Source organism: Colletotrichum lupini, chromosome 5 (genome assembly GCF_023278565.1).
Source record: "Colletotrichum lupini chromosome 5, complete sequence".
NCBI classification, from domain to species: domain Eukaryota; kingdom Fungi; phylum Ascomycota; class Sordariomycetes; order Glomerellales; family Glomerellaceae; genus Colletotrichum; species Colletotrichum lupini.
Genome location: NC_064678.1, coordinates 4,835,095 through 4,855,276, shown reverse-complemented (window position 1 = coordinate 4,855,276; position 20,182 = coordinate 4,835,095). Strand labels below are relative to the sequence as shown.

General features: G+C 53.1%; 9 protein-coding genes across 9 annotated transcripts; 6 read left to right on the top strand and 3 right to left on the bottom strand.

The window, feature by feature from the left end:
* Positions 1-28: 28 nt before the first annotated feature.
* On the top strand, positions 29-1,971 carry CLUP02_10862 (uncharacterized protein; the record flags this gene model as incomplete). Its single annotated transcript, XM_049289834.1, has 13 exons — positions 29-98; positions 161-171; positions 249-354; positions 430-535; positions 603-611; positions 671-744; positions 780-823; positions 895-911; positions 997-1,119; positions 1,214-1,318; positions 1,377-1,411; positions 1,480-1,831; positions 1,908-1,971. 13 exons carry the CDS (start codon positions 29-31, stop codon positions 1,969-1,971), a joined length of 1,116 nt encoding a protein of 371 aa, XP_049146979.1.
* A 216-nt stretch (positions 1,972-2,187) lies between these two features.
* Positions 2,188-3,557, top strand: CLUP02_10861 (guanine nucleotide-binding protein alpha-2 subunit; the record flags this gene model as incomplete). The annotated part of the gene is made up of 5 exons (XM_049289833.1): positions 2,188-2,305; positions 2,376-2,488; positions 2,684-2,841; positions 2,897-3,155; positions 3,213-3,557. 5 exons carry the CDS (start codon positions 2,188-2,190, stop codon positions 3,555-3,557), a joined length of 993 nt encoding a protein of 330 aa, XP_049146978.1.
* Positions 3,558-3,716: 159 nt separating this feature from the next.
* Positions 3,717-4,314, top strand: CLUP02_10860 (uncharacterized protein; the record flags this gene model as incomplete). The annotated part of the gene is made up of 3 exons (XM_049289832.1): positions 3,717-3,835; positions 3,958-4,091; positions 4,178-4,314. 3 exons carry the CDS (start codon positions 3,717-3,719, stop codon positions 4,312-4,314), a joined length of 390 nt encoding a protein of 129 aa, XP_049146977.1.
* Positions 4,315-5,783: 1,469 nt separating this feature from the next.
* On the top strand, positions 5,784-6,782 carry CLUP02_10859 (carbon-nitrogen hydrolase; the record flags this gene model as incomplete). The annotated part of the gene is made up of 1 exon (XM_049289831.1): positions 5,784-6,782. One exon carries the CDS (start codon positions 5,784-5,786, stop codon positions 6,780-6,782), a length of 999 nt encoding a protein of 332 aa, XP_049146976.1.
* A 239-nt stretch (positions 6,783-7,021) lies between these two features.
* On the bottom strand, positions 7,022-11,579 carry CLUP02_10858 (uncharacterized protein; the record flags this gene model as incomplete). Its single annotated transcript, XM_049289830.1, has 18 exons — positions 7,022-7,068; positions 7,105-7,140; positions 7,190-7,281; positions 7,341-7,423; positions 7,540-8,448; positions 8,518-8,617; positions 8,705-8,785; positions 8,875-8,963; positions 9,013-9,068; positions 9,144-9,195; positions 9,252-9,381; positions 9,452-10,576; positions 10,638-10,754; positions 10,813-11,000; positions 11,028-11,090; positions 11,149-11,186; positions 11,275-11,293; positions 11,355-11,579. The coding sequence occupies 18 exons, from the start codon at positions 11,577-11,579 to the stop codon at positions 7,022-7,024; spliced, it is 3,450 nt and encodes a 1,149-aa protein (XP_049146975.1).
* Positions 11,580-13,442: 1,863 nt separating this feature from the next.
* On the top strand, positions 13,443-15,091 carry CLUP02_10857 (uncharacterized protein; the record flags this gene model as incomplete). Its single annotated transcript, XM_049289829.1, has 4 exons — positions 13,443-13,733; positions 13,829-14,410; positions 14,469-14,975; positions 15,032-15,091. The coding sequence occupies 4 exons, from the start codon at positions 13,443-13,445 to the stop codon at positions 15,089-15,091; spliced, it is 1,440 nt and encodes a 479-aa protein (XP_049146974.1).
* Positions 15,092-16,182: 1,091 nt separating this feature from the next.
* Positions 16,183-17,373, bottom strand: CLUP02_10856 (uncharacterized protein; the record flags this gene model as incomplete). The annotated part of the gene is made up of 1 exon (XM_049289828.1): positions 16,183-17,373. The coding sequence occupies one exon, from the start codon at positions 17,371-17,373 to the stop codon at positions 16,183-16,185; it is 1,191 nt and encodes a 396-aa protein (XP_049146973.1).
* A 395-nt stretch (positions 17,374-17,768) lies between these two features.
* CLUP02_10855 (uncharacterized protein) lies at positions 17,769-18,035 on the bottom strand (the record flags this gene model as incomplete). Its single annotated transcript, XM_049289827.1, has 1 exon — positions 17,769-18,035. The coding sequence occupies one exon, from the start codon at positions 18,033-18,035 to the stop codon at positions 17,769-17,771; it is 267 nt and encodes an 88-aa protein (XP_049146972.1).
* Positions 18,036-18,693: 658 nt separating this feature from the next.
* Positions 18,694-20,059, top strand: CLUP02_10854 (uncharacterized protein; the record flags this gene model as incomplete). Its single annotated transcript, XM_049289826.1, has 3 exons — positions 18,694-19,216; positions 19,280-19,953; positions 20,015-20,059. The coding sequence occupies 3 exons, from the start codon at positions 18,694-18,696 to the stop codon at positions 20,057-20,059; spliced, it is 1,242 nt and encodes a 413-aa protein (XP_049146971.1).
* Positions 20,060-20,182: the final 123 nt, after the last annotated feature.

Below are 20,182 nucleotides of genomic sequence, written 5' to 3'. Positions count from 1 at the left end.
AATCTAGAGCAAGGTACGTACTCGGGACATGCAAGTTGAGGCAGGTACTGCTACCACCCCGGCTCAAGAGTTCCGCATGTTCCTGTTCCCGCTCTCCTGTTCATGTCGCATTTCTTTTTCTTTTTTGCTTTCCAACGGATAAGCTATGCTGCAGCTCTAGCTCTAGCAAAGGTCTGTTGGTTAGAATGAATTCGGTTATACGGGTACAGCGAGGTAGCATCGAAGGTGGTCGGACTGGCATTCCATAGAGTCAGGGTCGTGATCGACGTCGTGGCGGTGGTGGTGGTGGGCGTTTGTTGTGCGGCTATTCACCTTTGCAGTGCAGCAGTTCAGAGTCTACTCAGTACTACCACAGTACGCCATGCATGGAGGAACACGGGTACAGAGAATAATCATTCAATCTAGACTAGATAATCCATGCTTCCATAGACACAGCAAAGTCGCATCAACCCTGTTCTGTTTGCTTGCCCATGCCATTGCCAGGAGTCAAGCCCAAGGACAAGCATACGTACCCATACCCGGGACCAGCACTTGCGTGACTCTCTTTCCCGTCTAACCAATGTACGAAGCGAGGTACCTTTACCCTGCCTGACCACCACAAGGTACTTTGCGTATCCAGCCGTCCTCGGTTCATACCTACTCTATCCGTACATACCATGGCCACGGCAAGTGATGGAACGGGGCCCGATGGTACCTTGTCAACGGAGACCATCGACGGAGGCAAGGACGAGGGAGGCACGGAGGGTACCAAGTGTTGACAGCTAATGAAATTGAATCAGGTAATAAGCACATAATGTACTCCGTACCTTACGGATACCATGAGGTGAGGAGCATGGAGCACAGAGCACGGAGCGCTCCAGATGGATGAGGTGAGGTGACTGAGCAGGTCCCAAGTCCCAGGAGCATGAGCAGTAGGTAGTGAAGAGGGCGGTACTTCATAGTTTGCTCTTTGTGCGTGCGTTTGGGTACCAAGTATCCCCGTACGGATAGGTACAGCACTTTGGCTTGTTCTTCTTCTTCTGCTGCAGAACAACCTGTCTGCTTCGTCTACTTCGACTTCTCTTTCTCGCTCTCTTCCTCCTCTTCTCCTATTTGCTTCCAATCTTCCTTCCCCGTTCCGTGCGTGTCCGCCGTCTTCCTCGATCTTTCTCCCAGCACTTGGCTACCCTCATCACATCAATCTCGCTTGGTCATCACCAACATAGCTTAACAGCCTCTGTGTGTCACTGTCACGTCTCGTCTCGTCTGGCCTCAGCTTCTTGTCTGCTCCTCACATCATCGTCGTCATCGTTCCTTTCTCCAATTCCTGCGCTAGCCCGTTAGTTCTCTCCCCTGACCCGCCATTGGCCTCGCTGGGCAGCAAAACACCTGAGCAGGAGGATTAACATTAGCAACCCGCAGCTCACCGGGCGTCCGCTACGAACGCCCCCTAGAGTCTTAGCGGTTTTTGTTTTTCTCTAACCTGCCAGCGGGAACAAGAACAAAACCGACAAAAGCTTCCTCTGCCCACTCCCGCCCGTCTTATTCCTCAAACCTGGACCTCCAAAAGGTGTACAGCCAGAGACAGGCACGCCGCAGAGCACTGCACCACCACACCACACCACACCGCACCGCACTTCATACCTACGGGCAGGCATTGCATTTCGATTCTTCTACCCACGCCATCCGCCCTCGCCGTCGCTCCCGTCGCCTTGTTGTCTCGCCTCGACTCGACTCGACTCGACTTCCAATCTCTCTTTCCCCCCATCCTCCCCGCCTTGCGCCTTGCGCTTCACCTGCGTCACGCTGAGATTACGATCCAAATCGACCCTTTTTCTTCCATCCCGGCCCGGTCAACCTCTCATCGCTCTTATCTTCATCTCTTCGTCTGATCTTGCCGACCTTCAACGCCCTCGGACCATTGCGAGACCGTTCCAATCCTACCTGGACCTCGACGCGAATTCCTCCAAGAACCCTCATCCCCGGAACTAGCTGCTCGCATTTCTTCTTCCACCTCGTTTTCGCCTTAGACCGTTACCATCTCCACCGGTCCGCCTCATTGATTGTTTCTCGGTTTCTGCCCACACTTTTTCTTACCGACTGAACGCGTTACTTTCTTTTCTTTTTTGCCCCAACACTTGTTCAGCGTCACCGCGCCGGCTCCTTCGTGCACCCAAGTTATTCGGCGATAAACGTCCCTACACCAATATGTGTTTCGGGGCTCGAACAAAAGATGACGGCGGTGGTGCTCGTTCGCGCGACCTCGACCGCATGATCCGACAAGATGAGAAGCGCCTATCCAAAGAAGTTAAGCTGTTGTTGCTGGGTATGTTGTCGCGATCGCTAACTAGCACAATGAATCTGTTCGTGCGCTGACTTTGTTTTCATTTGCACAGGTGCCGGAGAATCTGGAAAATCCACTGTCCTGAAGCAAATGAAGTTGATTTACGCACAAGGTTTCAGCAAGAACGAAAAGCTCGAATGGAAGCCGGTCGTGTTCAACAACATTGTCCAATCATTCCGTTTGATCCAAGATGCCATGACCGAAATGGGAATCGAGTTCAGCAACCCCGAAAATGAGGCAAGCGACCCCCGATAAAGCTCATGTTGACGCCAATTGCGTGCGACAACCTCGAGACATCCTGTCACTCTTCGTGCGTGCAATGAATAGAACGGCCCGGCTAACACATGGTGTCTCTTACAGAAGCACATGGCGCATATCTTGGTGGAACACGAGATCAACGCCCAAGACCCTCTCCCGCGCGATTACCTGCAACCTGTCAAAGAACTCTGGGTCGACAGTGGTGTCAAGCAGGCAATAGCAAAGGGCAACGAGTTCGCCCTCCACGACAACCTGGCATAGTAAGCATACTGTCGCACCACCTGCCTTTGCAGACAATATGCCTAACCGATATAGCTTCTGTGACGATTTGGACCGCATTTGGGATGCGAGCTACGAGCCCACAGACCAAGATTTGTTGCGATCAAGACTGCGAACCACGGGAATCACCGAAACGGTTTTCGACCTCGGTCAACTGACATACCGCATGTTCGACGTCGGTGGCCAACGTTCAGAACGGAAGAAGTGGATCCACTGCTTCGAAAATGTCAATTGCTTGCTCTTCCTTGTCGCCATCAGCGGATACGATCAATGTTTGGTCGAGGACAAGGACGGCGTAAGTGTGACCGAGTCTATTTTTTCTCGCTTTCTGTCAAGCTGACCAACCCAACAGAACCAAATGAACGAAGCGCTCATGCTCTGGGAGTCGATTGCCAACTCGCACTGGTTCACGAAGTCTGCCCTTATCCTCTTTCTGAACAAGATGGATCTCTTCAAGGAGAAGCTCCCTAACAACCCAATCACGTCGCACGGTTTCACGGATTACCACGGCCCCGCCGAAGACTGGAAGTCTGCCAGCAAGTACTTCTTGGACAAGTTCCGCGCCCTCAACCGAAACACCGAGAAGGAAATTTACGGACATTTCACGAACGCCACTGATACGAACCTGCTCAAGATCACGATGGGCTCGGTCCAGGATATGATTATCCAGCGCAACCTCAAGCAGCTGATACTATAAAGCAGAGCCAGCGATATTGGGTCACCAGGTGGCCTATGATTATCCTCAATCCCCCACCCCACGGCATGCATGAAACATGCCAACTCTAATCGATACCCGCGGTCTTTCCGGCTTTCCTAAGCTCATCACGGCCCCGCCCAGCGGCGCTAGTCATTCACGATGATTGCCACTTTGTCGTATATTTGCGATTACACGCCTGGGCCTCCCGGTCGCGATACATCAGCGAGTCCATTGCGGACGCCGGCACCGATATGGATGTATATTACTCCACTTCCTTTGTGTCTAATTTCTCGTCATCTATTGTTCATATGCCGGCGTTGGTCTGAACAGAGAGTTTGGCAAAAAAAAATTTGTGGGTGGATCACTCGGCTATTTTTTCTGCATATTATTATCATCACAGCGGTCGTTGGTACCGCGCAGCCGAGGCCAGTAGAAGAACAGTAAACAAACCACTGAGAGTGGTCCCAACTCGGAGCTTCAAGGTTGAGGCTCATGGGAAGAAAGGAAAGAAGGCGGAGCAGGTTGCGAAGGGTGGTTAGTATGAGACGAAACGGGAGCGAGTGGAGAGAGAGGCCGAGCAGAATTGGATTCGCGTAACGATGGATTGATACCTAATCAAGTGTTTCAAAGCTTTGCCGCTCACATTGGGGGTCAGGGGAAAGACATGTGTGTGGATTTATGCTGCGAGGCGGAAGCGCCGCGGGCTACAGAGCAAGCAGCTATCTCATTTGCAAGAGAAAAGGAAAAAATCAGATAAAACATGTTAAAAATTCCGTCTGATGACCGCCCAATGCGTATGCTCTAAATATGTAAAGGGATCTTGTTCGATGGAGTTTATTTTCGGTCGAGCCTCCAATGCCTGACACTCTTCGCATTGAAGAAACATCAGCCTCAATTTTAAGCTTTCATGTAGGAGTGGCATATCCGACCCAAGGAGTTGGGTTGGGACCAGACTGCAACGGTTATTGATACTACGTCGTGCTCTCACCGATAACTGGCGTCCGGGAGAATTGGACTGGACTGGGCTTGTCATGGTTTCGGATTTTGTGATACCCCAAACATGAGCTTACAAAGAAGATGTTTCACGCGGGGGAAGCAAGAGCTGATTTGGCCGGACGAACGTCGCCAGGCAGGCTGCCGAAAAAAAAAAGATTCAGCTGTTTATCGGGAGGAAGAGAGATTGGGGTAAGTAAGGGTGCGTGCCTGTTACAACGTCGTTGGGGATTTCTGATTTTCCTTTCTTTTGCATTCTATCTCAGCCCGTCGCCTGGGGTAAAGCAAGAAAGGCGGCGGCGGACGGCCAACCGGTGCGTCGTGAGGTTTACCGATTGCTTGGGTTCATTCGCTGGTATGTAAGTTGACCTGGAATGTAAGGTGTGGCACGGGAATCGCAAACGAGTCTTGGTTAGGTTCCGATGTTGCTGGGTTAGGTGGGTTCAGTTTGCGTGCCACGGTAAAGCTGTAGCCCGGTTCCCGTAGCGTTGAGATCTGGGATCTTTGTTGGGGTATGGAATGTCTGTTGTGGATTGCTCCCTAGCTTATAAGCTACGTAGAAACATTCCTTTACCTACTCGGCCCGGGAGAGTGTAGGTGGGAGGGTATTCATCACCATGGGGGATGGTAGGCATGGCGATGGAGTCTATGTGTCTTGTGTTTCGGGGATGGAGGGATGATTCGGAGGATTGAATCGATTCTACTCGATGAGGTCTGTGTGATTCGAGGTGGCATACTACGACTGGTCTTATATTTTAAACGACGATGAGAATTCGGAAGACACTAGCCGTATATCAATGAGATAATACAATACTGCGTACTATATATGGAGGCGTGATGATGAGCAAGGGTCCTTCTTGATCACGGAGTAAGGAATGTCCAAGGAGAAAACAAAGTGATTAGCGGCGGCTGAACGCGGGGGAGTCCAAGGTAAAGGCCAATCGGAGCCGGGCCGAAGCAATTCAATTTCCCGATAACGGATCGGACAATTCGGAGCCGTGAAAGGTACCTCGCACTGTAGGAATTCGTCTCTCCGAATGCTACAAACACAGTGCGATATGCGGTCAATAGCCGAACCGCAGGGATGAGCTCCGACCGCGAAGCCCGTCACGGCAGCTACCCCGCCGTTATCGTTCCTCCCCCCACCACCACCACCGCGCCGAACCAAACGTCACTCGCAAATCGCAACCCCCTCCGCTTCGGAAAGTACGTAGCCCTTTCTTCCAACATACAATGCGCCTCGCCTTCCGCACTCTACGCACCCTATCAACAACAATCACCAACTCTCCTGCCCACCGCCTCGTCCCCTTTGGCAACTTTCATCGCAACGTCCGCAAGATGTCGTCCCTCCCGTCCCCGGTGCTCAAGAAGCCCGTCAAGCTAGCCTGCATCCAGCTCGCCTCGGGCGCCGACAAGGCCGCCAACCTCGCCAACGCCCGCGCCAAGGTCCTCCAGGCCAGCGCCGCCGGCGCCAAAATCGTCGTCCTGCCCGAGTGCTTCAACTCGCCCTACGGGTGCGACTACTTCCCAAAGTACGCCGAGACGCTGCTCCCGTCCCCGCCCACCAAGGAACAGAGCCCCAGCTTCCACGCGTTGGCGGCCATGGCGAGCGAGAGCGGGAGCTACCTCGTCGGTGGCTCCGTCCCGGAGCTGGATGCCGAGACGGGGAAATTCTACAACACGAGCTTGATCTTTTCGCCCGAGGGGAAGTTGTTGGCGACGCATCGCAAGGTGCATCTGTTCGACATCGATATCCCGGGCAAGATCACCTTCAAGGAGAGCGAGGTGTTGAGCCCCGGCGACCAGGTCACCGTCGTGGACCTCCCCGAGTACGGGCGGATCTCGGTGGCCATCTGCTACGACGTGCGGTTCCCCGAGCTGGCGGCCATCGCCGCGCGCAGGGGGTGCTTCGCGCTCGTGTACCCGGGCGCCTTCAACTTGACGACGGGGCCGATGCACTGGCGGCTGCTGGGGCAGGGGAGGGCGGTGGATAACCAGATTTACGTGGCCATGTGCAGTCCCGCGCGGGACATGGGCGCGACGTACCACGCTTGGGGACACTCGTTGATTATCGACCCGATGGCGAATGTGCTTGTCGAGGCGGAGGAGGGGGAGGGAACCGTTTCGTGGGAGTTGGAGGGTGAGAAGATTGAGGAGGCGAGGAGGAATATTCCTATTAATTCGCAGAGGAGGTTTGATGTGTATCCTGATGTTAGTCAGGGAAAGCAATGAGGATGTGATGGGGATGGATGTTTGGTGTAAGAGAGTTTTAAAGAGATGATGAAGTGTGTTTGTTGAAGCTGGTGGAGCAGATTAGGTGCATATAGAAAGGGGTTCGAGGGGTGTCGGTTCCATGTATACCATTGTGGCGCGTACAAAAGATGGTTGGGTGGGAGGAAAGAATTCGGCTCAGGTATTACGTGCATCAATGATATCTGCTTTACATTTCAAGCAGAGTTATATGCGGGATATCACGGTGATTGAGGGATCTCGTAGACGTTGATCAGTTGAAGCTCCTCTGCATGTCAGCCATGAGATATCGAGGGCTACTCACCGTCATCCAAGCAGGTGATCATAGTGATTTTCAGCCCTCACTGTGGAGCAGCCAAAGTCTGGGCCTATCTATCGGTTTTCAGAACATGAGGAGTACTCATACAGCCAGCGATTCTGTCTATTGTCTTTGTCCAAGATACAGGATGGAGGGAACCACGAGGATCGTAGACCACCAAGGCTTTGATCCCAAAACAAACACCACCGTGCATCGACTTTGGCTTACCCTATAAGACAGACGTAATCTGGTCTTCATAGTGTAAGGGAATCCACATCAACTCAATAATAGCCCTCATGGCAGGTCTGAAGGAATTCCTCTTCTGCTGTCACAGCCGAAAAATGACCGCTTTGGCATCCCATTTGCAGCCGAAACAATCATTAGAAACGGATCCAAGAGAAAAACGTACATCTATCTTCATCTCTTCAAAGCCGTCTGCACCCTAGTCTTACACTCATAACACAGACTCGCCCCATTGACCCTTGCAATCGCCGCCTCGTGCGGCATCAACGTCGCCATCTTGGCCTGGAACGCAATCGACGCCGCAACCACGAACTCGCTAGGCAACTGGCCCGCGAGCCTCTCCCACGAAGCCGGCGAACAGTTTTGCACAAACAGATCCCGCAACCTCTCCATCAACCCCTCGACGTCGTCGTCTCTCCTCCGGTGAAGGCTCGCCAGCGCGACGTAGCCGTTGGCGAAGTTGAAGACCCACCACTCGGCGCCGTGTTGCTGCTGTGCATCACCGCCTCCGCCGCCGCCGCCGCAGCTGCCGCCGAGCTTCGCGGCCCCGACGTCGAGCGTCTCGCGGATGGCGGTGGACACTTTCCCCAGGAGCAGGTCGTCGTGGAAGCGGTCGCAGAGGGACCACATGTCGACGAGCTCCGTCAGGTCGTGCGGGGTGTGCATGTCGCAGGGTTTCAGGGAGAAGGGGGAGACCTCGTAGTAGACGGCGTCCTCGCCCGGGCGGTCCGCCGCGTTGCGGCGGCAGCGTTTGACGCGCTGGGCCGTGAGGCGGGTGAAGTAGCATAGTTTCACGTAGGTGCCTAGGGTCAGCGGGCTGATGCTGACGTTGACTTCGCCGTCGTTTCCGTCTGCGTTGTCGTCGGTGTCGTTGAGGTCGATTGTGTTTGTGTGGGATTCGGCGAAGGGTCCGTCGAGGCAGCGTTGGAAGTATTTTGAGGACTCTACTAGGAGGGACTTGTGGATTGCAAAGGACTGGTCTGAGGTCTTGAGCCAGATTATGGTTTGGGGTTGCCTTGGTCTCTGGTCAGTGGGAGACATCGCCAGAAGAAGATGTGAGTTTTGAGGATGAGACTGAAGCAGTTTGCTCACTGTAAAGATTCTCGACTTTGAGCACTCATTCAAAGTCCAATAAGAATGCTGAAAGAAGCCGGACGGAAATCATGGATGCAGGACCCGGGTTCTAGATGAGGAAAAGACATGCAGGCAGCATGAAGTCCAAAGGTGACTCAACTTCTCTTCTATCATGGACGCTTTCGGACAGAACGAGATAATGCTGTGACCTCAATCGCAACAACTCAACAGCACAAACACAATTACAGCGAGATTTCAGATCAGATCGCTTTTCAGCTTATTGACTTACCGTAAGAGAGAACCCGCATCGCTCAATTCATCAGGTCTTGGCGCTCCTCGGTCAAATGTGGTATTCATGGTGCTTATGTTTCTGCAGGTACATTTACCAATCTGAGATCAGAATACGAGTGTGAGAGTGGGAGAATGAAGGAGCAAAAAAGCCAATTCAAAGTGACGGACATTGCACGGTCGACCCCGCGCGGGATACGGCCTCGGTAAGAGAGCTTGTTCAACTCATCTGATGTTTGGGACCCAATCGGGTGGGTTATCTTGACTCGATCATGCGCGGGTGAAGGGATGATCTTTCAGCTACATTACATTTCCATCGACGGAATCTCGCTCCACAGCCGGATTACAGCTTGTCATCAAGCACGCTATGTTCTGACGTCACAGTCATACGGTTCTTCGGTAACCTTGTACCGTGATCTGTCTTCACCTTATCTACAGACAGCTGTCTCCGGTCACCGTTTGGTTTGGGTAGAGAGCTCTGATACTCAGAGGCTATGTTCTCTTCGTTAGTCGATGTATTCAGTTTGTCTGGCGGTTGATATACTTACATTCGCGAAGAAGCCCTGGGGATCGTACTTGGACTTGATTTGAGACAGCTTTGCGACATTGGCGCCGTAGTACGAATCAAGCGGAGGGGTGGAAATCGTGTCATCCATGTAGCCCGAGTAACTCGCCATTCTGTTGTCACTCTCATCAGTCACTCATTCTCATCAGGCTCAAAACACAACTAGAACGAAGAAGGACCCACCCAACAAGAGGACGAAGGTAATCCTCCAGGCTCTTGAACCACTTCACATAGCCAGCATGGACCTTCTCATCCGCGGAGCTGGACACGATGAACTCCATGTGCGAATACGCCTGCTCGCGCCACGCAAACGCCGCATCGCCCGCGACCGAAATGTTCCACGCGTGCCACTCGATCCACCCCTGCGCCGCGTCGTCGAGCTCGTCGATCCGCGAGATGGCGTTCTTCATCGTCTCGTCAGTGAGCAGCTTATCCTTTTGGACCATGAAGGATTTCGACAGGCGGATGAAGCGCGCCCAGGGCTGCGCGGGGGGTAGCTCGGGCGCTTTTGTCGTCTCGTTGTAAGTGAAGTTTGCGTAACCCGGGATCTGGACGAACGGCTGCTGGATCGTGTTGACGACAAAGGGCGCGACTTGCGCAACGGCCTCGTCGGCGCCGCACTCGTTGACGCCGTAGCCGAAGAGGCGGGCGTTGATGGTGTTGCACCCGCCCGAGATGTACGCCGCCGGTTTGCCGATACCCAGGAGCCCGGAGGCGTTCACCATGCCCTGCAGCTTGTCGAGAGTGCAGCCGTAGCACCACCCGATCACGTCGGTGCGGTTCTTGTACAAGTTCACCTGCGAGCTGAGGGCGCTGTCCGCGCGGGGCGCCCACTCATGGAACGTCTTTGCGATATCGAACCGCGTGTCGGAGCCGTTCCACTGCAGGTACACCATGGCGGACCGGGGGAACTCGTACATGCGCAGCGTCCACTCGATGACGATGCCGTAGGATCCGCCGCCGCCGCCGCGGATGGCGAAGAAGAGGTCGGCGTTTTCGTCGCGGGAGGCCGTTACGATGCAGCCGTCCGAGGTGACTACCTTTGCGGACTCGACGTTGTCGACGCCGAGGCCGTTTTGGCGCATCTGCATGTTGAAGCCGCCCGCGGAGAGGAAGCCCGAGATGCCGACTGTGGGGCAGATGCCGCCCGTCCAGTCGAGGCCTTGCTGGCCGAGGGCCGTGTAGAGGGCGCCGAAGCGGATGCCGGCGCCGACGGTGGCGGTCTTTTTGTCTGCTGCGATGTTGACGTAGTCGATGTGGGTGATGTCGATGACGAGGGCATCTTGGAGGGCGGAGTACCCGAGGAAGCTGTGCAAAGTAAGTTACTTTGAACTCACCGAGGGCAGGTTTGGAGATGTTGAATGCTTACTGGTGACCACCGGTTCTGGGGACTGCTTTGATGCCACTCGTCTTTGCGCATTGGATCAAGGGTGCAACTTCATATGGCTCTTCTGCGTAAGCAATCAACACTGGCATCTGTGTAAACCTGTTGACCATATGGTAAGCACTGTGTCCTGAGCTTTGAGGCAGTATACCGATCTCACTGGATGGCCTCTCCGATTCTCGCATCGTGGTATGTAGGATCAGTCGGTGTCACGATGCGCAGAGCCGCGTTCCCTCCAAAGACCTCCTCCACACATGATTTGAGGGCGTCTCTTTTGATCCGAGGTGCGGCAAGGACTGCCTGCGCAGAAAACGCAGCGAGGAGAAGTGACAGCTGCATGGCGAGGAGCTATGGCGGGTTGGCTGATTCGTTGACGAGGAGGATGGTCTGTGGTTGCTGGTAGGGCAGGAAGGAGTTCTTCCGGAAGGTCGCGGGTGACTGTTAAATACATTGCGCCGATGATCTTTTGGGCCCCCTTCTCCCCTGCTTCGCAGACCACAAGATCGAGGATATGTACAGCCCTCTTTCCTCCGTCTTGGTCCTTAGTTGGCAAAAGTATAATACGAAGCACAATCGGTCGATAGTCAAACGAGACGCCAAGGATTAGATTAGCGAAATGGACTTCCAAGAACAAAGTCCGGCTTGGGTGAGAGTGGCTGTGATATGTTGGATGCTGTTACCTAGGCTCCTCCGCTAGGAGACGGATGGGAGCCCCGGGGTGGATCCCGCTGCAACGGCCGGTGGTAAGATCTGATTGGCTGAGAAGGCACAGCCTCCGTCCGAGTCAACACGGAAGACTCCGGAGAACATCGGAAGTATGCTTTGTAAAAGAAGAACAGCCAGCAGCTCTTGACTGGCTTGACCCTTGATTTCGGTGGCTCTTTGAATCGTGAAATAGGCCAGGATACCTCGAGCGAGCAACCGCATAATCCAACATTTCGGCGATCGGCACTCTATGTTGGCATGATAAGATCACCAGACAGCACAAAAGGATCGTGTCAACATTGGTCTTAATTTCGTCGAGGCTTTTGCAATCACGTCAATTTTAAGATAAGAGTTTACGATATGCGAAGAGAAGAAAAAGGGCAGAAAGGCGGGCTGGCAGTATCTAGATAGTTTCCCAATCGCCTGAAGAGACTCGTTGATCTGAGCATAGAGTGTACTTCAACACGTCAAACTGGGCATAGGGTGCATAAAAACGATCGATGGATCTAGGTTTCGCTGCGATTTTGATGCGAATCCTCTCAAAGCTTCTTTCACTTATCTCCAGACCACTGGCCTTACCAGTATCTCATTTTAGGTGAGCCTACCAACTATGCGTGCGTTCAGAGGGCCCTTCAGTAATAGCAAGAAATAAAAGCCCATAATACTTAGAATGAAAGTAAACCATGAGTTGTCAGAGTATAAGAATGAAAACCATCAGAATTAGACGATAACATGGGCGAAGACAGCTGTTGCCAAAGAGACCAGTGTCGCTGAGCGATGGCGCCAAGAATTGGGTTAGGACTGGAGGGTTTATCGTCGAAAATATATTCTGGGTCGACCCTCATCCTCCATTTGAAAGAAGTAGACATATCCACTCAAATTGTCACGCGACATCGACAGGGTAAGAGCAGTTCTATAGTCCGTTTGCGTATGTTCACGGCACAGCAATCCACCCGGACCTTCGGAGAGGGCATTGCATGACGTACGCCACCGGGATTCGACGGTGAAATAAAGTGAACCGTCGTCCTGAGTGATGTTCTAGAAGCTCTCAATGCGACATCTGTCGCATCGTGCAACCGCAAATTCCAAGGGGAAGGGTACTTGGCCAAATGTGATGCAGACAATATACGAGAAACATCCAACTAGCATGTTTACCTCCGACGAAGCCAAGCCATCGAAAAGCTTCCGGCGGAGTCCTCTCTTACGCGTTTGAACAATTATTAAACGATTCTTTGCTAAAAGCGATCGGCGGAACGCTAGCAGCATGGGTCTTATGAGATCGAGATGTCCAAGGCGCAGGCGGACCTTGGCCGCGCACCCATGACTCCTCAAGCTCTCTCCGTAGTCCGAACCCAGGGAAGAGGAGCCCAACTTCGTATAATCCATATGTGAAAGTGATTCCATTGAGTTAGGTTTCATCCATGCCATGCTCGAGGATCGGCGGAGTCAGGCGCTCGCGATCTCCGACGGGCTGAAGCATATCGACGAGGAGATAATGGGAGTCGCATCTGACTGCTCCCGCAAATCCTCAAGCTGAAATAGGCATGTGCAGGATCTTCAAGTCACGGGATTTTAAGCTTGATGCAAAGAATATCTTAGAGTATTCATGCATGAGCCACTTCAAGCCACAGTTTCGATGGAGCGGCTCATACCCCAGATCGACGAGGCTAAATCATCCCTTGAGCCCAACGCCTGGACATCACCGCATTCCGAGGCCTTTCGGAGGGACGTTTTGTTTACCCACCGGAGCAAGAAAGTCGACCTTCACCGTCCTGTCAACATGTTTCGGGTGGCCTTGGCTACGCGATGGAGTTCATCTCAACATCCACCACGAAGGTAATTGTTGTTTTGTTGTTGTCTCGTTGGCTTCGGACGGACCTCCGCCGTCGGGCATCTCTCAGTGTTCATGGAGATTGATAATTTGCTGAACTTAAGAAAGACTCGTGCCCTCCAGATCCTTTTTCCTGGACGAGTCCACCAATATTTCTCGTTATTTTCTCTCTTCGAGTGTATCCGCGAGCCCGTCTGGCTCATACACCAGTCACACTCGTTCCTCCGCCGGTCCAGTCGTCGTTCACTCCTCGAATGATGTTGATTCTTCCAGCACTGTTGGTCGCAGTAATACTTCTAGCAAGATGGTATTCCAAGCCTAGGACGATCCCCGCCTACAAAGGCGAGGGCTTCTTCTCCTTCCTCAGCGACGCCCACGACTACGCAGTCAAGCCCATCTCGCTCATCCGTCGAGCTCAATCCCAATGCGGTAATATCTTCTCGATTCAGATCCTAACGGTCCACAATGTCTGGCTTCGTGGAAATGAGCTCAACAAGGCTTATCTCGACATGCCCGAGAAGGCTTGGTCTTTCGGCCACGGAATGGTGAGGTCACCCTTCTCCCAGATAAGCCACCTCAACCCCGGATTTTGAGACATTTAGAAAAGTAGGACTTGTCTCAACTCACATGTGATTGTTAGGGAATATTTCTCAACAAGATACTCGACCCTGGATACATGGATAACATCAGGGTCATGGTCGGCTCCCTCAGCCGGTACATCAACCGCGCCACGGCTCAGGCGCACATGGCCAAGTGTACCGTGGAGGAGACGCACCGCTGCGCACTTGAGTGGACGACCAAGACCGATGTGGAGCTCTTTGACGGCGTGTCCGAATTGACGCACAAGGTCATTGTCAGAACGTTGATGGGCGATGACTTTTACAAGTCGAGCGAAGAGCTCTTGGGCTTATTGCACGCGATGGAGTCCGATATTGGCAGCATCTGGTCCTTTGTGCTGCCCGACTGGGCGCCTCACCCCCCGGCGAGGAGGTTGCATCGCGCTCGTGAGCGCGTGAAGGAGATCTTTTGGGAAAAGCTTAGCCAGCGACACGTCGCGGCGAAGAATGGTGACCTCGAGACTGACCTGCCGGACTACATCACGCACACGCTGCACGAACAGAGCATGGCACCTTTGAGGCACTTTCTTCCTTCTCATCACACTGTTTTGATGTTTGCTGCTCACACTTCCACAGTCGCTGCGATATCGTGGGTCGTGGTATGCGTACGTATCGTCTTCATCTCTTCACGTGAATGAGCAGCAAAACTGACAAACGCCTCAGCTTTTACGCCATCCCGATGTCATGGCAGCCGTGAAGAGAGATGCCCGTAGCGGAAATACAGACTCGGCGCTTCTACAGGCCTGTATCAAGGAGACGATGCGCTACTATGCAGGCATGAAGTGCCTCCGTCTCGCGATGCAGGAAGTACCTGTCCCAGGTACGGATATTATCGTGCCAAAGGGCTCAGTCGTGTCCATCTCGCCCTACTTGACACACCATGACCCCGCCAATTATCCGAACCCGGACACCTGGATGCCCGGACGTTGGCTCAATGCCGAGAACAAGCTTGTTAACCTCGAAGAAAAGGACGGCAACAGTGTGAAGAGCATGCTGTTTGGCGGCGGCAGCCATCGATGTCCAGGAGAGAAGATGGCCATGATCATTGTGACGCAGACCTTAACGACGCTGTTGCGGTCCTACGATATTACCTGGGCTTCGCCGGACCAGCCTCGGACTGTTGACTTTGAAGACCTCGATTTTGACAAGGTTGGCTCCCCTTGGCTGAAGGTAGGCCGTCCAATAGTCTTGGAGATATCTAGGTCGCTTTGCTGACATCTTATCAGGGTGACTTGAAAGTGAAGGTTTCTAGGAGAAAGTGGCCCGAGATTATGGCGGGATGTTGAGATTATTGTAGTGCACGACGGTTATATGAGTAGAATTAGTAGTCCACCATAATGAGCGATGGGCATTTGGCATTATTGGAATAGAGAATCAATGAAGTTATGATCATTAGACCTCTCTGTAAGCTGAAATTACCGTTGCGAACACTGTATCATAAAACATGTCTCCTACTTCTGCCTCGTTCGCACCCGGATCAGACGCTCTACTTGGGGGCTAGAAACAAATGAAATATGTTTATCGTCGGCCGGTGTGCGCCATTGACGCTCTTGATCTGCCGACGACATTACATACTCTTAGCACTCGTGATCACCAAGCTTCGCCGAGTAAAATTGAGTTCGGTCATATTTCAGCGTTACACGAATGCAACGTAGTTTAAACTTCTGGAACATTGACCTGCCGGTCAGCAGAAAATCTCCGTGGAGGAGGAGACATGCATCCAGATGGGGGCGGAGGCCAGTCCTCTTTCATCCGGAAGAAGCAGGGATTGGGGAGTCTAAGCGTGCCTCTATACCTCCGCGAGCTTAAGCAATATGTCGGAGAGGGGCACGGAGATGGAGAATGTAAACAAAGACTGCAGCTCTTTTCGACGTTCGTTGTTTACTTTCTGCTGGCTCCTCCTTCCGATCGAGATTCGCAATGCTTCGACCAAGCCTTGTTGCGCAGCCGCCAAGCCATATAATCCCATCAACTGCCCCGCCGCTAGGAGCTAAGATGAGACCTATGTCAATGAGGCATGAAGAAAAGGAACACGTTTTAGAAAGATGACTTGCTCCCCGAATTCCTACATGCGCGGTAATGATGGTGATGTTGAGCATTGTGAATAGCTTCAGGATAAAGTTAATGCAGTTTTGTGAGCTACTAGAGTAAATGCCTAAGATATGTCTAATTTACCGACGCACCAATACAATTCGACCCGTAGATGGAATCAACTCCAAACGCCCTCAATAATGCCGCCAATAACACCGTAAATCACATTGCCATCCATCGCTTTCAATGCATGCGCGCCTTAAAGCACAAATTCCAACAGTAAACAAAAACAAGTAATGAAGCCGCCAGGACTTCAACCAGGAAGGCAACCTCCAAAATGCCATGATCATGCCAGACCCTGCAAACACTTTCTGAAAATACCGCTCAGCTCGCCCACGTGCTGTGGCTCGAACGCGCCATCGTGGTCGCCGCTGAAGGGCACCGTCTCAAACTTGGCAAACTTGTCCGCCTCCCAGCACATGGCCTTCTCGCGCATGACGGAGCGGACAAAGATGACGCCCTCGCGCTCACGCTGGGTCAGGTTGGGGTCGTCGAACGGGTCGGGCTTGCACTTGATGAGGACGGTGTGGAAGTCGGAGACGCCGTCCTTGGGGAGCAGCTGGCCCGGCTCGACGGTCGAGATGAGACCGAGGCCTTTGTGGATGTGCTTCTTGATCTTTTGTAGAAAGTCGCGGACCTGATCCGGCTCGTTGTCGTCGTCCAATTCTTCGTCCTCGTCGCCTTCTTCTCCATCTTCGTGTTTGGCGACCTCGAGGTCGTGAGCTGCTGTCAGGATCTCGGCGTCGATTTGATCCTCGGTAGGAAAGTCTTCCAGCATTCGATTCTGCTCGGGGCAGTATTCTGATCCGGCGTCACTGCTGCAAGCTGGTGACCCTGGAGTGCTCGGGGACCAAGCCGGGCTATCATCTTCGTAATCGCTCGAAGTGCTGCTGGAGTATGAGACCTCTGTTGTAAAGGTTCCCCATGTACTCGTTCGGTTCTCGCTAGGGGTCAGGTAGTCTCCGAACTCGCTCTCGCTCATGACGGGCGACCCGATGGGAGAACAGTCGGCGTCCATCAGTCTAATGTCGGCAGCAACGGTCCTGGTGAAGGTAAGGTGGGTGAGGGAGCGGTGATCCTTGGCGCTGGGGAACGAGGGGAAGGTCTCCGGGTTGGCCGAGTCAAGCATGATTACCTTTGTAACCTTTTCTCCCTGGTCGCGCAGAACCATGGCCATGTTCATGGCGATCATACCGCCCATTGACCATCCTCCTAATAAGTAAGGGCCCATTGGTTGGACTTCTTTGATCTTCTCAACGTAGAGTGCAGCGAGGTCTCGCAATGTTTCGGGAAATTCAAAGTCATCGCCTCCAGGGCAATGCATAGGGGAAGTGATGCCGTATACTGGCCTCTCATCGTCTTCGCTAAGAGCTTCAAGGCGGAGAAAGGGTAGTGCGAGCCCTGAGATGGCGTGGCACATGAAGAATGGTGTAAGGTGGGAGTCTTCGTCTCCTTGGAGAAGAGTGATAACCTCCATGTTGGTAATAGCGATGTGGATAAATATGAGTAATATGATGAGATGAGTAAGAGACGGTAGTTGTCGTGATTTTAGCGAAAGCAGAGAGCAATTAGTCTTGGCAAAAAGCTGGGCTTTGGTGAGTAAAAGTAAAATATCTTTTGATTTGAATGAGGCCGGTCAACCGGCGAGATGCTCACGAGAACCTTTGACGACCGAATGCGCCGAGAAGCTTGTTGATGACCTTCTGGAAGCACTTTTCAGCCTCCTCGAAGACCAAGTCTTATATCGAACATTGCAAACTGAATCCGTGATGGCAAAAAGTTGCAAACCGTGATGCAAAGTGGCGATGAACTCTCACGACCGAGATGACGATGTCAGTCTCCAGCCGTGCTGGATGGTGTTCCAGAGAAGATTCATCTCGTAGCCTTGAAGCGTGGAACCGCTCCGATAGTAACAAGAGATGCTAAGGAGATGGCACGGATACCCAAAGGACCACTTCCAGGCGCCATCCGCTTCTCCTTTAGAGTCACCGGAGGTTCTCCATGGAACACTGGACGACCACGGCGGTGACTAGGAGGGCCAGCGCGTGGCGAGTGATTGATCCGCAGCCGTTGAAACGACAGAAGGCTGTTCCCCAGATGCTCCTTAGTTTCCTGCGTCGATGGAGTTAACCATGGCATCGGTCTTCGGGAAACTTCATGAGCGCGACGCACACGAGCGTTGACAGCTTGATTGGATCGAGATCCGTGGTAGGGGTTCCTGTTTGATGTCGTGTGCTACCATGACGACATCGCGACAACAACAGTAGTCTCGAAAGAGATGCGGGGGTATGTCTCCGGCAGTGGAACCTCGTCCCAGATTGTCGGGTATGCGGCAACTTTGGTGAAGTCGTTTACTACTCCTGTTCATTTCTTCCTTCGTCCCCATGATTCTGACCGCACATATGTCGTTAGGCTTCACTCACATTCAAAACAAAGAGACATGGAGAACCCAGGCGAGATGCAAGACGAGTGCTGTCGATCTCACGGAGACCAAGGTGGCTTGGCCACTAGTCACTCCGCAAAAATAAACCTTCTTGTTCTCCCGAATTGGAGTTTTGTTCAATGACACTGAAGCCTCCGAGAGGGGACGGAAACGGAGATCAGGGCCACGCTGACTGCCAGACTTCCTCGGGACCACCTCCGAAGAGAGGAAATGTTTAAGAAGGAGGACCTGATCACAGTCTTGTGGCATCTTCAAACTCATCAGCTCACTCCTTTCCCTCACCCATTTCTCACAATAGACCTTCATCCTCCTGCCAAGCGCTTGCTCCGAGATCCATTCCATAACATCGACAAGATGCAGCTCTCCAAGTTTGCAGTACTGCTGCCACTCTTGGCCGGCTCTACTGAAGCAGGCAAGATGAGGGCCCCTCGCAGCTGGGCCGCCGATCGTTTCGATATGCAACTCACCTGGAACCAGTTCGGTTTCCTCTCCCACCAGAAGATCGGTAATCCTCCTCAGGAAATCCCCATCTTTGTGGACTGGACCTGGATCAGCCAGTACATCCTCTCGCCCAAGTGCTACGGAGAAGAAAACGACCCCGCGGCCTGCCTCAACGCGCAGCAGCTCTACTACGACCCGGCCAAGTCGACATCTCACCGAGACGCATCTAAGCGTTTTCCTAGCCGCACTTGGCTGCCCAACCACTTCTTCTTCTGGGAGCCTCTCACGGTCGACTATGCGCAAGATGCTGTCCAGATCGGCCCGGTGACTTCAAACTCCATCATGCAGTTCTCTGATACCAACTTTGATCTCTCTGCTTTCCCGTACCCCTTCACTGGAGTTTTGGGTCTCTCCCCTGTTTTCAAGGGTGACAATGGTACGTGATCAAGAGTTGTAGATGAAGCTTCTCATATGACACTTTGAACTGACTCGTTTCCAGCTTCTTTCCAGTCGCCATTCTACCAGCAGTGGAAGGCCGGCCAATGGAAGAACCCGACCATCAGCTTCGTCTACTGCTACGAAGAGTCCATGAAACCCACCTGCGGTGGCAGCGACGGCCTCCAGTCCTTTGGCGGCATCATCGACCAGGTCGTCAAGGACAGCGAGATTTACTGGTACGCAAACTACGTCTTCCCCGACGTCAACACGCTTGCCTTTGAGTACTCTCCGGGTTTGTACAACTACTGGGCCACGCCCCTCGACTCGCTCTGGATCGGCGACGAGCTGCAGCCCACGGAACCCACGTCCAACAGCTCGGGCAAAGCTTCCATCTTCGACCACGCCTCGTACGGGCGCGGCATCCCACTGACCCCCAACGCGTACGACAAGCTCGTTAACCTGACGGGCGGCCAGCCGCTCACGCTCGAGGACCCCACCATCATCAATAACGGCAACCAGTCCATGTACTCCGTCGACTGCGGCAACGTCGCCTCGTTCCCCACCGTGAGCTACAAGTTTGCTGGACAAGACAAGGTCTGGACCAACACGCCGAAGCACTACGTCGAGACGCTGCCGGACGGGAGGTGCGCTCTGAATGTGCGCGCCATGGCGACCGGCGACAGGTTCATTGGAAACTTTGGCGAGACGTTCTTCAAGGACAAGGTCGCTATTATGGTATGTTTCCGCCATATTATTCCGTCAGTGACGATGTCCGTGGTACTAACGGTTGCTCCAGAACTTTGAGACCCTTCAGGTCGGTATCGCTGAGATCCAGTGGTAGGCAATCCAGTTTGTGTCATATTCGACTGCTCGTGGGATTGACGACGTCAGGCCCTCGGCATAAGGTACTCCTGAAGGCCATGGGGTCACCTCAGGACTAATGAATCGAACCCTCGGTTCTCGC